The sequence below is a fragment of the Pocillopora damicornis genome, chromosome 12 (genome assembly GCF_964200805.1).
Source record: "Pocillopora damicornis chromosome 12, jaPocDami1.2, whole genome shotgun sequence".
NCBI classification, from domain to species: Eukaryota; Metazoa; Cnidaria; class Anthozoa; order Scleractinia; family Pocilloporidae; genus Pocillopora; species Pocillopora damicornis.
This window is the reverse complement of record NC_142681.1, coordinates 799,308-816,948: the sequence shown is the minus strand read 5'-3', so window position 1 is coordinate 816,948 and position 17,641 is coordinate 799,308. Positions and strand designations below refer to the sequence as shown.

The window sequence follows — 17,641 nt, the reverse complement described above, 5'->3', positions numbered from 1 at the left end:
GGCGCGATATATGATTACTCGGTCCAGCTTCCCGCTCGCACTAAAGTAAACCGGAAGAAAATCTTATTACATCAGAAAGTGCATTAGCAATCTACCTTGATATGTAAACAAACTTTAACAATCATTTTCGATGGAAAAGCGCAACTACAACTTCAAAGATAAAATGATACACACATGTAAAGACGATTCCGTTCCTCGAACTAGAAGAACACAAGATAATGTTGAAAGTACAAACCTTACACGGAATACTGCCAGTTTCCTCAGTGGATAATATTCTCAAAAAAACAAAGAATATCCATCAAGAATTATAAAAGTCTTAAAAAAACAAAGCAGGGCTAAGAACCCCTTCCATAATTCCAGAAAGACAAACAGAAACCAAATCAATTCTGAAGAATGTTTGATGCAAATGAGCTGAACATATCGGTCTGATTCCGAGCAGCTTGGTCAGATTTCGGACAACTACATATAATACGTTTTCAGACACTTCTTCACGAATTCAGACGCTAACGTCTGTTCTTGGAGGCATCCTGTCAGATTTTGGATGATACCGTCCGATTTCACACGATTCCAGCTCCAATTTTGGAAACTTTATCTTTATACAAAATAATATATTAATATTTTTTTTATTGATAAGATACATGAAAAAATTACTCAGTCCTTATTGGTTAAGATAAATGCAGTTTTCAGGTAATTCAATATAGAAGAGGGTTAATTCGGTGCAAAGAAGTAACAAACCAGACTGAACAATTCCTTTAACTGTTTAGCCGGAATTTGAACTTTTTTGCGCTTTAAAGATGTGAAAATATCATTGCATATTACTGTTTTGATCGAACGCGGTTGTTTTGACCGAACGCACAATAATGCTACTTGCAGGGTCTGAATAAATTATTTTTGCACTTGACGCGCGCGCTTTGCTTCTGCACAATTATGATAGGCTATCTCGTATTTTATCATGTGTAGTATTAATACGTAATCACATGATTTTTCTCGTGCAGTTTGGAATAAATAAGTATTTGTAAATTCTTTCGAAGACCACAAATTGTTAGTCTTTGAAATATTTACTCATGCTTCTTTATTCCAAATTGTACTCGAAATCATGTGATTACCTATACGAATAAGAACGGAAAATTCTGAGGGTTGTGCTTTCACAGAATAAAGGTAAACCTTAGGTGTCATTGGAACCAATTGACCAATTCTACAGGTTATACTTTTAGTTAAAGCTGCAAAAGCTGTAATTGACGGAGAAAAAATAACCAGTTAACCAATGCATGTATTCAGGAACTAAGTAAATTCATTAACACGTTGTTCACAAGGAGGCCTCAGTCAAATTGATTGTTAGCAGATACCAGTTGAACAAGGGAAGGTGAGGCCGCGTTCAGTGGAGTCTTGATCATTCTCAGGCCCTGACGGTATTCAACGAGGACATATCGGGATACTACCTTTACGGTATTGTTGTTGTTTCAAGTGCAAGTTGATCCATCCTCGATAGCTGAACGACGCTGAAGGCTCGGTGTCGTTTCAGGAAACACTTTTGGCAAAGAAGCTGTAAGTGAGTGACAAAAGCATAGAAATATTTTAATCTTTGTAACCCTCTCAAGCAATACTTTAACAAAAGTCTAAGATCAGTGTTAGTGGGGTTGACACTGATAAAATTTCTAAGGTATTAAAGTACAATCTGCGCGACCTTTAGCTTAAGCAAGCGAGAAGATCTGACGACATTCGTAGAGAGCTTTGCGGGGGACTATATTTATTAGTATTTTTGCGGGTTAATGAAAACCAATATGATGCAGAACCGTAGTTGCTGATGTTATTGTTGTTTTGTTTGTTGTTGTTCTTCAAGTACATTGTTACCTTTTTCAATGTTATGTTGTGTTGTATGTCTCTATAAAGAATAATTAGAGACTGACAACTTTAGATATTTTAGCTCTAATCAAAGTCAAATCTTTTTTAAGGTGATCCATTTGATGTTTTTCTATTCTACGAAAGAAAGTGATTGTTGATTTGCAGTTTCCTTGAATTTTTTACTTTCCCTCCTCTTGTGTGCCCTCTGGTGTTTTTAATCAATGCAATTTTTCACACATTTTTTTTTATGGATCTGTTCTTTTTTCGAATTTTCGAAGTTTTGATCTTATCTCTTCTGTGCAGATTTGTGAAATATTCCATTTAGCAGGATGCTAAATCGGTCACCTTTGATGTGGTTCTTAATCGTTTCTTTGGCTTTTGAATCACAGTACGCCATGGGAGGTAAGCTCATTGTTACTTTTTCGTTGTGTTTAATGAAAAAATAAATTAATGCGCTTAGGTGATTTTCAATTTAACTTACTATTTACACAAATAGGCTCATTTTCCTTGATTTCGTTGTTTCAGCCAAACATTACAAACACGTTCTTATTTCATTGAGAGAATATCAACTGGTATTCTCTTCATTTTTTTTCATAATTCACGAGCTTGTTCCAGTCGTTTTACGTTCAGTAAAGTTATACACCTACCGAAACTGTTACGTTTAGCTGTGACTGAATGAAGAGCTGCCTCTTAACAATATAACTAAGGAAATAAGGTGGTTTACATAAGTTAAACTAATGGCCAATTTTTAATAATCACGCAGTGTGTTTAAATCTTTCAAGGAGATAACCTCTACAACCAGTACCGTTATGAACGTCACATAAACAAGAAAAATATTATTTTAACCCCTTGACCCATAGTAGTGAATGGCATCTAATTTCTCCCCACAAGATGTGGGAAGGGGGGGGGGGAGGGAGGGTGGTGAGTTAATTGTAGCCGTATAAAATTTTCAGAGCTGCTATCGACTTTCAACGTACACGGCTTCTTCTTGGGCCGCAATGCGTACATACTTTTACATAACATTTTGGGGTTGAGGAAAGTTAGATGAGGTCTTTCCACATATTTATTCTTTTCTCTTGACAGGTTCGAAGTGTGCTCTTTGTTTTGGTTATGGAGGTTACGACTGTATCACCCAGGTGTGCAGCTATATACAAGACTTCTGCAGCCGAATTAGTTTTCGCGATTACACGGCGGAATTTAATAACACACTAGCAGCAATGCTCCATGTGGCACAATGCGCCGACGAAACGCTTTGTAAAAGACTACATCGTCTCTACTCAAGAAATGAGCATGTCTTTGTAATGTGTTGCTCAGGAAACATGTGTAATAGGGTTTTGGCATGTATATAGAATAAAGATATAGGGGAATCTTGAGGCTTAGATTTATCACGATTTTTCATTGCCAATCGATGGGATTCAAGACGTAATTCACTTTGAGGTGTAGATATATAACTTCACAAAACAAAACTTGCACTCTCTCTCATACTTTAATTTTTAATCACTTCTATGAGGTTTCCTGACACGTTTTCTTAACGTTTGCTTCCAGCGGTTACACCAATCAAATCGTTGTGTAGCCTACATAATTTCACATTAGTACCGAGTTCTTAAGTGTTCCTTCTCACATCTTTTATCAAGATTTAAAATACCTCCTTGAACTACAGACAAGACAAAACAATTGCCAATGCCATATTTGGTAAAATGATGCAAATAATTGAAGTATCAGTAAGTTGTTTGTGCCTGTTGCTGCTGGTAAGATCTATCCCGGTCATACTGTCGCCCATGTCTTTCTTGCCAATTGTGCCGATCCTGTCTGTCTTGTTTATCAGACCTGTCTTGACGATCATAATGTTGCTGATTCTGTCTACGATAGCGTCCTTGACCTGAAATGACCCAAACAAGATTTTTTAGGCAGGGATAAAAAAGTCGAATGGAAGAATTTCCAGAAGTGCTGTAACAAATCTCTAATCAGTCGAAAATTCCCGATGAGTTCCACCCTTCTATCATGTCGATCCATTCACACTAGGAGTGACTAGCATCTAATTTATCTTTCCTGTATCAACCCTTTATTATATATAAGGTTATGAGAACAAAGGAAATGCAAGCAAATTAAAGAGCCCCTTGATTGTCAAAGAAACTCTCTTTGTCAGTACTATAGGAAATGGCTTAACCTGTGGAACAAGCTACTGTACAAGGTTAATACCGTATTATTATTTTTGTTACACGACACAAAATTGTAGCAGTAATTCATCATGAACTGAGAAGCGTTTGTGCAAAAGACACCTCTAACGAACAATAGGCATAGAAAAGATGTGTACTCAATGAAGACAAATAATCAGGTCTTACCTTGCCTATCCTTGAACTGAACAAATCCTCCATGCCTTGTGTCGTAAATACGTTCGTTATTCTCCACCAAATTGCTGACCTGAAATGCAAACGACACAGCCTCTAAGCACCTGAGCTTCCAAGCCAGCTAGGAGCTGGTCATTAACTGAGTTTGCAACATACCCATGAAGTATGAAAGATAATTTGTGAACAAGATACATTTAAACAATGAAATATAGATTTTAATAGGAGAGAGATAATCACAACTATAGTGGTTGAAATGTAGCCAGGTCTTCACAATGTACTGCTGTCCATATCACCACTTTGACAGTTTAACAATGCCACATCGTATATGGAGGTAAATATATTGCATGACGCACCATACACGTAGAGTTCTTCGCCTTGATTGACTGAACACTCTCTCAGAACAAATACCCAGCACTGCTACTGGATCTGGTATTTTTTGAATCAACAGTTGTTGAATGTAGATCAATAAAAACTATTTCATTGGGTTTGAGTGGAACACAAGCTACTTAACCAAAAAAGATTACCTTATCTGCCAACTGTAGGGCAAGGTTCTGGAGAAGGGAAGGTTCTGCTCCTCGGTGCATTACAACTGTCTGAGTAGGTTCATCCCAAGAGGCCTGTGCAATAAAAAATAACCATATACTTGCTCAGCAGTTTAACACAGTAAGTTCAATGCAGCAATAAAAATTAATCATATACTTGCTCAGCAGTTTAACACAGTAAGTTCAGTCCACTAGTAGGTATATTTTAAACTGGCAATACCCTTTGAAAACACACAACATAACCATCACAACACAACTTCCACAGCTTAACCAACACAACATAATACAGCATAAGCAACACAGCATAACCAACCTGCAACTCTTCGTTGATGATCATTTTACTGATGGTACTATGCACCACAGATGGAGGCAAATCAAACATCTCAGCTAATAAGTGCAGACTACAGGCAAGAAAAACAAATTACCTTCTCTCATTTTCCCCCATAAAATTAATTGATCTGTTTTACATAAGTTCATAACAGCCTCTCAACAAAATTAAAAAATTTCTGAACACATTCCTTTGTGAACCAATCATGATCCCCAAGGGTCATTTAAACTACTGTTCAAAGTTTTGATGCATGTGCTTACAAGTACAAGTACTATATAATGGTATTGTGAGAACTACAACAAAACTAGTCAAACTAGTGGGGGACATGGCAAAGTTAAGCAAGTTGTCATAATCCCATCTCATTTTTAACCATCACCTATAAAATTCAAAGGACAACAAGTAAAGATTGTTGAAAAGTTTTCACTCCAATTCATAAATCTACAGTACATTGCCCCTTACCTCAGTGAGTCATACACACTGTTGTAGGTAAACAAATATGTCCTTAGGCTTTCCTCTTGAATTTTCCTGAAACAACACAGAGAGAATGGTTAAAAATCATCACCTTACAATTCCTATGGGTAGATAACTAGCCAAAGTGAGTTTCGAAAAGCTAACATTTCAGGTGTTTTAAACCCTTTCACTCCCAAGAGTGACCAAGAGAGAACTTATCCTCACAACATCAACACAATATCAAGCAGACAAGTGATGAGAATAAAGAAAAATATACATCATGGTACTATTAGTTGATTCAATACCAACCTTTCCAAACTAACATTATAAGAATTGTATGTCAGACAGTAATGAGGATTACTTATGAGATCTTGGGAGTAATAGCATTGGCTGAATTTTGAAAAGTTTCAACCATCTGTAGAGGCAAATTATGATGGTGTCTTCATATACCTTGATAACATTTCTTGTACTTGTTCTGGCTGGCGGAATAGCTTCCATACCTATTCACATACAAAGAGAACTCAACTTTGGGTACAGTACATCACTGTCATAAGCCTCTGTTCCCAGAGCTTAATCTGGCCTCCAAGAAAGTCAGGTATATTGTATTCAGTTAACAACAAAAATAACAACAAACAAGTCATCGCATCCAGGAGGAATGAATGATTGAGATGAAAATGTTGTATTAAAAGAATTTATTTTCATTGATAGTATTTATCCACCTGAGTTAACTCAATCTAATACATGCAATCTATTCATCTAGCACATAGTCATTATTCATCCTTTCTATTGATATTGTAAAACTAGACATATCTTTTCATTTACATTTTGAATGAGACAATTATGTTTTACCTTAAGCAACAATTTTACCTTAACAGCTAGAATGTAGTCCCTACACTGTCTCCAATCTCCTTTCTTCATTGCTTTGGAAGCAGCCACAACATGTTCCCGCATGCTCTCTGGGGGACCTACCATTAAATGCAAAAATATTACCAACGTCTACTTGATTGTACATCCACAATGTAGCTTCTCTCTTAATTAAAAAAAAAAAAGGGCTTAAAACACAAAATGACAGGTGGAACATGGAGTGTGTACTAACCTACTAATGTTTGCTTTTCACTCTGGCGTAACTGATAGTGAAAGCTCTTGCTAAAAATGCGGGGCCTGTAATCATATGCATGAGCTAAAATTGAGGAGAAAAAATTAAAAGGATCAATAGTATATTAATTACTTTGTGCTGATGTAACATCATGCTAGTTTCTTGAGGTCTCCTCACATAATAATTCTGACAATGTAAATTTATTTATCATTATTATTAAAAAGGCAACTAAAATGATAATGTTGATGAACTTCAATGAATGATTTTTAAAAGCTAGTCTTTCTTTTCTTGAGTGGGATAGACTCCTCTATGAAGATCTCAACACAACTGGCACCTAACAAAAATCTTATGCACAACATTAACATACACAATGAACCAAAGAGAGCAACTTGACAGCCCTATACTAACTGACTATTTATTAAACCTTGAAAAATAGAAAAGGAATAAATAAAAAGCCAAGCCAAGCCTTCCAAGCTTCCCCAAATAACACCCTTTTTAAATACCAATTGAAATACATGAACATACCAGCCATCCATGGTATTTCCATCAACATTGCTGAGGTTAAATAAACACACTCCAACAGCTCAAGATTGATGTGCATGTGAAATGGCACCTAATGTTCAGAAAAGTTAGCATCTTAGTTAACCAAACAGAAAAATTAATTCATTAATTGTTAAGGACAAAAAAAAACAAGAGGTCTCATTTTAAACATGAAGTTTTCTATAACACAAACTTTCCATGACGAGAATGAAAACCAGAACCAAACATCTCCCACAAAATCTGTGCACTCCAGGTCAGTGGTGGTCAAGTTGAAAAATGAAAAGTGTTTACACATGCTAGCTGCTACAAGTAACTTCAGACAGATAAAACAATCTAAAGTATGCTAAAACTTAGATCTAGTGCAGTCTGAAATGTAATTTGAGGGTTAGGAAAAGTGTTTAAATCAACACAAAGGTTACCAAACATTCTTTTATCCTCTGGGTACTGCTAAAGGGGTTCGCGCATTTTCCCTAAATGCAATTAACCAACTATAGTAAAAAATTTGGAAAAAAGTGCAATACCTGTCTTCTCTTCTCAATCTTTTCCTGTTCTGGGGTTCTTTCGAACTGTCTCTGTTGCATTAGTCCCTAAAAAGAGGAAAATGTTACATAGGAAAAATATGTACTTACAGATTAACAAAAACAACACACGGGTCAAAATGTGCTATAATTTTCATACTTGGGCAAGAAGTTCCTTGGCTCTTCCACTTGACTGTACATCATGCAATGCATTGTGTGCATCTTTAATCATACCATGCCTAAAAGCACACAGGCCAAGCTGTACCATGGTTCTGTTGTAAAGAATCTGAAAGGCCACAAAGGGAAAACTGAAATATAATTTTGCATTCTTGATAACTTGCCTCAGACAAGGCTGCGTAATTTGTAACTTTGCGCTCTTGACAACTTGCCTCTGACAAGGCCATGTAATTTGTAACTATACATTAGTATGCAACATACAATGTGTATTGAATGATTTTTAAATTGATACACCAACTGACTTAACTACGAGAAAAATCAATTAACTTCTCTAGTGTAAATAGTTTTGAAAGCTGACGTTTTGAGCATCAGCTCTTTGTCAGAGCAAAGGGCTAACAAACCAACTTATCTCATTAAAACCCCTACCAGTGCAGCACTACAGTTTTTTTTTTAAAGAAACTTGCCCCCTTTACTTTTGTACTGGGCAGTTTCAGGCATGTACCAGAAATACAAATGCAGGGTGTAAACATTACTTTGTATGTTTCGCTACTAAGGCTGCTAACAAAATAAGAGTCAGCAGCCAACTCTCATGAAACATGCAATAGCATGGCACCAAGGCAATCTAAACACAAGATTACACCAGTGCCATGTATGAAATCTACTGCTCCATCTACCACACAATTAAGTTGGACTTAGTAACCATGAAAAACCATTACTAAGCTCATCAGTAACATGTGGTCATTACTGTTCTGAGAAATGTCACCCTTACAAGATTTTCAGTAGGAAGTCACATTCGAGAATCACAAAACATTTCCTACACCACAATTGGACCATCACAAGGCAAACAATTTGATCTGAGTCAAGTGTACCCAGTGTAGTCCATTCATGGATCATTTATTTAAATATCAAATTTAGTTTTTTACTTGTTACCTGGATTAAATTCATATCCTTAATTCTTAACACAGAGAAAAATTTCAAGCTTATATAAAAGAAAAACAAACAAAACAAAACAAAAAACAAGCAAACAAATAAAAAACAGCACCAACAAACCTGTGTGGGAATGTCAGAATGTTGGATGGACTCTTGTAAATGCGACATCAGCATCAGATCACGAGCCTCAAACCAACGATCATTTAAGGCATGATGATACACATGACAGAGCATTGCTCTGGTTCGGATGCGGTCTGATGTATCTCGTGAATAGATGAACTTGCACATGTCATCAATCGATACTTTGGAGCTTGCTTCCTCAGTCTTTGGTTTTTCTATGGGTGTTTCTGTTTTCTCGTCTGTGGAAGTCTCCACCTCTGAAAAACAAAGTTGTGAAATATTTTCTTGTAATTTTTCCCATTTTGTGCCAGCATGTTTTTGTCCTTCAATAGTATGATTGAACATCATTTCTCACTTTGACAGTTCTTACCTATGTGAGATTTGCAAGAAGGTGCATAATACACCACTGAGTGGGCCTCAATTTTTTTTCTATGTGATTCCCTGGTCTCTTAAAACCTTGAAGCAATGTGATGCAATTCCAGTCATATTGAAGTATTTTAAGGTTTAAGGTGCAATTTTTGAAGAAATTAGTATGTTACAGTTAGAATCTATACAAAATATACTTACCAGTATTCTTGTTTGCATCTTCACTCTTCTGCTCAGACTTAACCTAGGACAATTTTAATATAGTTAGCCATTTCACCCCCAAAATTTCAATAGTAATTCTCCTTACTGTCTGCCATTAAACTTTGATAAAGTTAGTTTTGAGAATTTGATGTTGGATCAAAATTAAATTTTTATCTATTCTCAACTCATGTCTGCTTGATATTGTATTGATATTGGAAGGCAGAATTTGTCTGAGTCACAGTGAAAAGATTGACGTTGTCCATCACAATATGTGAAACTACCACAACTGTCCACAAAACGAAGAATTTATATATAGGTTCTATATTGCTGAAAATCTATACAGTGACAGATCAAATGGCAACAACATAAAAGTCACAAAGTAGCAGTTGAGTGACAATGACATTCTTATTGCAGTAGAAGAAAGGGAGAAGAAAGGATGAAAGAGGAAGAGCAGACTGAGGTCATATGATAAAATGGCTATTGACTGAGTAAGGTTTGGCCAGATGGGCAAATATTTGGCTCCTGGTTATCAAGAACAAAGGAAGTGTGGTAAGCCAAATACTTTCTCATCCATCCCTTCTGTTTGATCACCAAGTACACAATAATCCAACACAAACCTTATAGTAAAGATGTTCAATGTGTCGTAAGTACACTCTGCAGATCTCTGGTCTTGAGCCATTCACCTCCAGATAACCTTGTAACTTGGTGATCAACTCACACACTACTTCTTCATCTCTAAGTCTAAAATACCACAAATTAATCATAGGAGACATCACAAAAACATGAATGGAGTCTACTTGCACTTCTCAAAACTCAAACCAAAGCAGACTGCACATGTGCAAAACCTTTTTGTTTAGCTTTGTTATTTACCTATTTTAAAATATTGTCCTAGTACCTATTGTTGTTTCATTTTTTGACTTGATAATGACGTTACATTAACATTGAAACTTGATCGATGAGTTTTTTTCAGCTTTCTAAAATTTATTATACTTTTAAGTATTTTATTGCAATTTCTATTGTTAAATGATTCTGTATTTAAATGAAACAAGAAAACAAATCTGTCACAATACAATCTGAGGTAAAGACAACTTATCTTACATTTACTTCAAAATATAATGTGGCCTACATAAAATATGGCAAACATGCCTTGGATGACTAAACATTTGATTACAGAGGAGAGGATGGAAATCATGCATGGATAATCCAAAAGACAAAAATAGACACAAAATTTGTTACCTTGCTACATATTCAGTGGAGTGACAATCACACCCTTGAAGCATCTTTGTGAACTCATCATCCATACGTTCAATAGTGACCAGAGGACAGCCTCGCACTTTAAGGTTTTGAGTCAAATCCTGATTATTATTGCAAAAGGCAAGTTTAGACAAGTAGTAGTAATAAAACTTTATAAGTTCTTTTCATGCTGACATGTGGTACATCAACATAATAAATGTGACATAGGGGAAAGCTTTCAAGATGTGTTTCTCCTCCCTCTGTAAGAGATGTAAACTTATCACATGCAGTGTGAAGACATCATGTTCCCCCAACAGGTTATCATACCCACAATCACTATCAACCTTTCAAAATGTGAAGCTAAATTGTCTTGGCCAAGAACAAAGTATAGTAACCAAAGTAACAGTTAGGTAAATCTGTAAAGATTTGCTGAGTTTCTGAGAGCATGTTGATCAATATTAATCAACAAATTTAGTTTATTAACTGTTACATTATTAAATTGATTTAATGCTAAATGAGTTCATTCAAATGCATAAATATAACTTCGTAGTATGAACAAGCTCCAAAATGAAGTGAAGCTATGAGTTAATATTGATATCATTCTAAATCCTACATGCTACCAAGAGAGCAGTCTTAGCTGACCAACTTAACATACATGTTAACTGCCACAAACCAGTAATCATTACCCAAATCATCATCATCATTGTCATCATCAACAATGTTTCTCTCCTCATTATCATTATTAGAGACCAATCTTTACCTCTACATTCTCTGATTCTTCAGAGAGATTCTCTCCAATTGTTAATGTATCTTGATTGTTGATAAGGATATCTAACAATTCTGAAATCTGCTTCAAACACCTTTTAAAGCAATGGTTCTGAGGTTAGGAAGTACTATCTTCCTTGAGTCACAATATGACATCTACATGTATACAATTACAAGTATATCATATTACAGCATTGCCTGATGGCAATAGAGCATGACTTCTTTTATTTCCTAGTTGTAAAGGGCAAGAGTTTCAGTGCCTTTATTCATAAGCAACTGCAGACAGTGTTATACCCAGAAAAAGGGCTATAACCCCCCCCCTTTCCCCTGTTGACACTTCTGTGATTTTCCTGTCATTCCTGATCAATCAGAAAGCTGCATTTTCAGATAAATGCAGGAAATTCAACTCACTCGTATGAAAGCCCACATGAAACCCAAACAGGAGAGACTGCTTTAGACAAAAAAGAGGGAGTAAAAGTCTTTTAGGCAGTAGTATACCACAAGTAAATGGCTTTTATTGTGACCCCTGACAGGAATGACTCTTCTTTATCAAGCATTCAAAATAATATCAAAATGCTTTTCTGCATATGACTTAAGTCAAGATGTTTTGGAGATTAGGTAGACTAAAGGCCTGTGCAATTGAGTAACTGTTTGCATTTCATTTGCATTTAGTTAATTGAACTAGTGCTTGGTATATTGTCACCTACACTTTGCTGCACGAAATGACAACTGAATTTTAATCTTAGCCCTTTGTGCTGTATCTCTTGCACAAATGGTTCCTCATACATACAATATCTCAGATTTAAAATGCAAAAAAGTAATTGTTTTCACTCACTCCTGCCACATCTCTGGTTTCATACAGGTAGCCACATTAGGATTGTAGTCAAAGATAGAAGAGATGATGTTAAAAAGGAGCTTCACTGTCATACCAGCACCTACATGGAAAACATATGTAGTTTTCAAGATGTGAAATGTGTGGATCTGGACTGAAGATAATATTCCTAATGCTTTGTATCATACACTTACAACATCACATTAATGACCATAAATGAAAGCATTTGTTTATCATGTGTGACACCTATGGGGTACAGACTCCAAAAAGTTTCATACACTAAATTAGCTGCTCTCTATGCTTTTCCACCATATTAACCTTGATAAAATCTGGCAACATCAGAACAAAAATACACCCACCTAATTTAGCATTGTCTGAAATCACTCTCAACTGTTTGAGGAATTCAATCTGATCTGTACGGTCTGTGCCCTACAAAAACAACAGCATAAACTATTCACTATTCTCCTGTGTGATATGTACGTTATGACAATTACTGTATTACTATTATGACAACTAACCAAAATTTTAAAATGGACAATTTTTTAATTCACAAAAGAAACTTGTCAGGATTCATGATTATCACAGTGCTGGTCACCTTTTTGCCTCGAGCAGAAAGTATCTCATGCAACTTCTTCAACACCACAGCATGAGTGATTTCAGTGTCCTTTGGGAATAGTTGCTTTGCCTTGTCCTGTCAAGGAAAAAAAGAAAAATCATCAGGTACTGAAAATCATATAAATCATTCACAATGTAGGGAAGTTGCATAGCTTGGTTGGACCACATCTCCTATGTGCTATCCTTATCCTAATAAACATATACACTATGAAGTGACCGCTAGTCTTGCTACAAGATCTTCAGCAGGATGACACACCGAGTTAAACACATGGTTGGTACACATCTGTACTCCTGACCACTTACCGAAGCTGACAAAGATGATCCTTTCACTTCAGTCCAACCTCCACCATCATCTATACCTTCTTTAGACTTCAACTTAGTTGTCTTTTTCTCTTTAGTTTTCTTCTTGTGTTTTCCTTTTTCATCTGGGCCCTTGTCTCTGTGCAGTAAAGAAGGGAAAACAGGTTAGAGTTTTTGTCGAATTTCCACACACTCGTACCATCTCCTGAATTCTACTTAAGCTCACACCTCTTCCTAGGGTGTAATTATGGTAAACAACTACATCTGTGAGAACATATTGACTTGTAAGAAACACTACATTAACAGAAGTCAGCACTAAGATAAATTTGTCTCAGTGCTGACAAATAATGTGTCCTTCATTTCTGTTGCATACTTATTTCCCCCCTGACAGGCAAAGTAGTACTCTACCAGGGTCTACATGTATGCTATATAACTTATATTTACCAACTCCTCAATTGTCCAATATGTGAAGGTTGCCTCCCTTCTAGATTTTAAGAAGCAATACTTAGAAATTGCACTTGTCTTACTAAAAGGCTTGCCAGCTTCATGCATGTCTGTCTATTCACTTCTATAAACTTTGCTTTCATAAAGAAACAGAGGCTGGTAAAAGCTCTTCCATAATAAGATTTAATAAACAGTGGAAACACTAAGAATGTACTTACTTCTTCAGAAACATGCTGAGTCTGTATTGCATTGGGCCTCCCTCTCCACCAATATCACTGTCACTTGAAGATGACTCATCTTCACTGCTATCCCAATCAATGCTGTCATCATCATCATCATTTTCATCATATCCAGCCTAACAGCAAAAATAATCAATACTTTCTTACAATCAAAAAAAGGCTAAAAATAAAGAAAAACACCTCTTTTTAAATATGAAGGCAACTGAAAAATTCAGTGAGATCAAATCGATTTTGAGGAGAAGTTTAATCTCTCTAGAATTCCATATGTAATTGCGTTGTTGCACCAATTATTTTTAAACCTCCAACACTTCCAGCTAAAATAAATCAATGGTAATATTTAAGTTCATAGGAATGATCATACTTGTAAGAACATGTAACCTTTACAACAGCTGTGGAAGTGTCACCTAGTTTCATCCATTCTTAAAAGTTCACTAGCTCAGGTTAAAAGGATGGAAAAACCACCAGAACTAAGAGAGTAGGGAGGCAAAGCTCTACAGGTTCATATAAAGGTAACATTTATAATCAATAACCAAGTATAACTAAAACATTTTACATCTGTTGTCTTTGGAGGCTTGCTCTTTTCCACTAAAACTTTCTTTTTGGTAAAATCTTCTACCCCATGGAAATCATTACGATCATCATCATCATCATCATCATCGTCATCTTCTGAACCTAAAAAACAGAAACAGACTTTCACTAACTGGATATTTCTTGCTCTGTTTCTGGTTCATTGTTTGAGTAAATTAATAATTATCCCCCTCCCACCCAAAAAAATAATCATTTTATATTACATGTAGGTTAACTTCATCCCTTCAACCAAATAAATGTAACAGACAACATTTTAGATTATCAACTCCATACTACATGTACACATATATACAGTAAAAGTTGAAAATGTTACCTGATTCTTCCTGGTCGGATTCACCAGAGGGCACAGGGTTCTGTTGTGGTAAAAATAAACTTAATTGGCTTTTCTTGGGGCAATTTTCAATTATAGGTAGTCAAAATTTACTCTGTATTACATTGTTAGAGAGCTAGGAAAGAATACTTTGTAACAAAACCTTTCATGGAAACATACCTCTCTGTATTTCAAAATATCCTCTTCAAAATCTTTATTGTATTTCCTCAATTTTTGCCGCAGAGTAGCCAAAGCCTATTGGTTGCAAAACATTTCAGAGAGAAATCAGATCAACTTCAATTTGCTATTCAAAAAACACTGAGAGAATAAATTGTGTTTCTTGTTTACATTGTATCTTACATTTATTTTGTAGTACATTTATATCCATATTACTGAAGTCAAACTTAAGACTGCAAACACAATACACAATCAGGTTTATATTCAGATACTTAAAAAAACCATGTAAAATTAAAAATAAAACAATCTTTATACAACTCACTTGAATGGTGATGACAGAGTGCGCAAAAGCAATTGGGAAAGATCTATGGAATTTTGTCAATAAAAATATTAAGACTTACTCGAGCATTGACTTTGGAAAGCTTCTTGCGGCCCTCTGTGTCTTCCCAGTTCTAGAGACAAATTATATATAAGACATGTATAATTATATATAAGACATGTGGAATAAGCTTGGCTTTTGGTTCACAGCAAACAGATTAAATACCTCACTCATTATTTGCACCTTAACAGTACTGAAAATTTGTTTACCGGAGTTCTAAAACTAAACTGTGTTCAAAGCTCTTTATCTAGAACATCAAACTAAATGTGAATAACCTTCACCCATGATTCTGCACAGCTTACAAATAAAACCATCTTAAATTAATGGCTCTTCATATTTTTTTACCTCTTTGACAAAGTCTTCCAACTCAGTTAAAGAGCGGATATAGAACTGTGGGATTCCTTCTTTATCAACAACAGCTTTCGCTTTGGAGAAAGCTTTTCCAAGATTCTCAAATTCTAAAAGAAAAAAGGCAGCAATATGAAATTCAAGGGCTAGCTATTTAACCAAAGTATGGCCCTTGTTTAAAAAAGCTGTGATCTAACCCATCTTCAATTTAGCCAAACTTTTTGTCTGAACTTTACTTTTGAAAAACAGTGTTGTGAGGACTAAAAGCTAACAGTAGAAGGACATTTATTTAATTAAATCAACCCTCTTGGAGAGAATCCTTGAGGCGTACTGCTTGTATAAAACTGTGGTTAGGGTAAGCCCTAAAAGTCTATGAAGACACATCTAAAACGAAATCTTTATCACCAAGAGTTGATGAGGTTTCTCCCATTTTAATTCCTGAGGCAAATTTACTAACCGATTCAAACTTTAATTCAGGTGTTTCTGGTTTTCAGAGTTAAACAATAATTAACCAATAACAATAAGCCGCAAATCACAAGTCAAATGAAACAAACATACCAGTAAGAACTTTGGAAATATCCTTGATTTTCTTGTGATTCTTAAGCTGTTTAATAGAGTTGGTGAGCTCCTCAAACCTACCACATGAAAGCATTAAATCCTTTAGCAATCAAGATCTCATAAGTACATACAACTCTCCCTTCTAGTTTCTATACATTTTCTGGTAAATAAGGTAGAATAATTTGGCATGATATCAAGGGAACTAATATCATAATTGGTAATCATATCTGGAAGTTTAGGGGTAAAGAAAGCTTAAAACTGAACAATGTTTAAATTTTCCTGATGCCCCTTGCTCTGTGATGTTTACATCTTGCATATCCTTGGTTCCTTTTTCATTTTAGAACTCACCAAAACATTATTAAGGGTAAAAAAAATCATGAAACAACAAATCTAACCACCAAAAATATAACCATGAGACAAATGCTATGGTTTTCCTTTTATCTAATAAACACCTTCCACTTAATGAACATTGTATTTTACCAAGAACTACATATATAAAGTATGTTATTGAAGATATTGTGATCGTTTATCATTGTTTAAATAAATAAATGAACGTTTGATCATTTGTGTCATGCTATAGAGTCAGGCTATTACCTAAATTGATTGTGATTAATGCAATTAAAAGCCTGACTCTGTACTCCCAGAGGAATGATCAAATGTTCAGTAACAGAATGTGGAGTAGTTAACAAATTCCCTGTGAGAACACCATTGTTGACAAACCTTTTATCTTTCTGGCTTCGCACAACTCTCTTAGTTTCCTCCTCATCATCGCTGAACATAAAAGATCTGGAAAAGGTATATAAGTGATTAATTCCAATTATTATTTGTAACGACAAGACATCCCTGTCCAAAACTTGCAAGCAGCCTTGTGTTCAATATTAGAAAACATTGCCAAAACATTTTAAAACAATGCTTTACCACCAATAGTTTTTTAGGGCCCTAGTAAGACGATATCGTGGCCTCTCTTTGTTACAAAATTGTATATTTTTAAAACAAATATTGTACAGTAGATCGAGAAACTTGCTGTCTCGATTGGCCAAGGAAAACGAAAAAAGGCTGAAATGACAGAAATTTTCAGTTATCTGACTAAAGGAAAGGGAGTTGGCTGGAATTTCAAGTTCACAGGTACAATCGAGTTGCTAAGGTTCCATACATAATTTTTTGCGACTTCTTTCAATGTTTTACTCACTTAGTAGTTATAGTGGCTGGTTTCGAAACTGCTGGCTGTTCATCTCCACTGTCAGAGGACTCGCTTTCCGAACTTCCCGCGGCGAAAAATTTGGACTCGGCCATAATTTTACTAAATAAAGTATGACCAGCACAACCAAGAAGAATAAGATGGCGGCACACGTGTCCGTAATCGGTCCCACAGCAATTATTCATCAGCGGAGTCAA

At 35.5% G+C, this 17,641-nt stretch overlaps 1 protein-coding gene across 1 annotated transcript; it reads right to left on the bottom strand.

Annotated features, from left to right (window-relative positions):
- Positions 1-3,309: 3,309 nt before the first annotated feature.
- LOC113680165 (eukaryotic translation initiation factor 3 subunit C) lies at positions 3,310-17,624 on the bottom strand. Its single transcript, XM_027197167.2, has 29 exons — positions 17,436-17,624; positions 16,967-17,032; positions 16,247-16,323; positions 15,686-15,798; positions 15,363-15,413; positions 14,965-15,039; positions 14,788-14,827; positions 14,440-14,558; positions 13,866-14,002; positions 13,207-13,342; positions 12,884-12,979; positions 12,648-12,717; positions 12,292-12,391; positions 11,452-11,551; positions 10,695-10,813; positions 10,076-10,199; positions 9,459-9,501; positions 8,892-9,148; positions 7,825-7,950; positions 7,668-7,733; positions 7,132-7,219; positions 6,607-6,690; positions 6,378-6,475; positions 5,961-6,010; positions 5,520-5,585; positions 5,046-5,133; positions 4,715-4,807; positions 4,185-4,263; positions 3,310-3,721 (listed from the first exon to the last, which is right to left on the bottom strand). Exons 1-29 carry the CDS (start codon positions 17,537-17,539, stop codon positions 3,561-3,563), a joined length of 2,826 nt encoding a protein of 941 aa, XP_027052968.2. The 5' UTR covers positions 17,540-17,624; the 3' UTR covers positions 3,310-3,560.
- Between the last annotated feature and the right edge of the window lie 17 nt (positions 17,625-17,641).

What these genes read in the sequence shown, in the direction of transcription:
- LOC113680165 (XM_027197167.2), bottom strand. Translation starts at nt 17,539, where the DNA reads ATGGCCGAGTCCAAATTTTTCGCCGCGGGAAGTTCGGAAAGCGAGTCC. An exon ending in TATTTCCAAAGTTCTTACTG is followed by an intron (nt 15,799 to 16,246) that starts GTATGTTTGTTT and finishes TTTTTCTTTTAG; the next exon opens with AATTTGAGAATCTTGGAAAA. An exon ending in GGAAATACCATGGATGGCTG is followed by an intron (nt 6,691 to 7,131) that starts GTATGTTCATGT and finishes CCTCAATTTTAG; the next exon opens with CTCATGCATATGATTACAGG.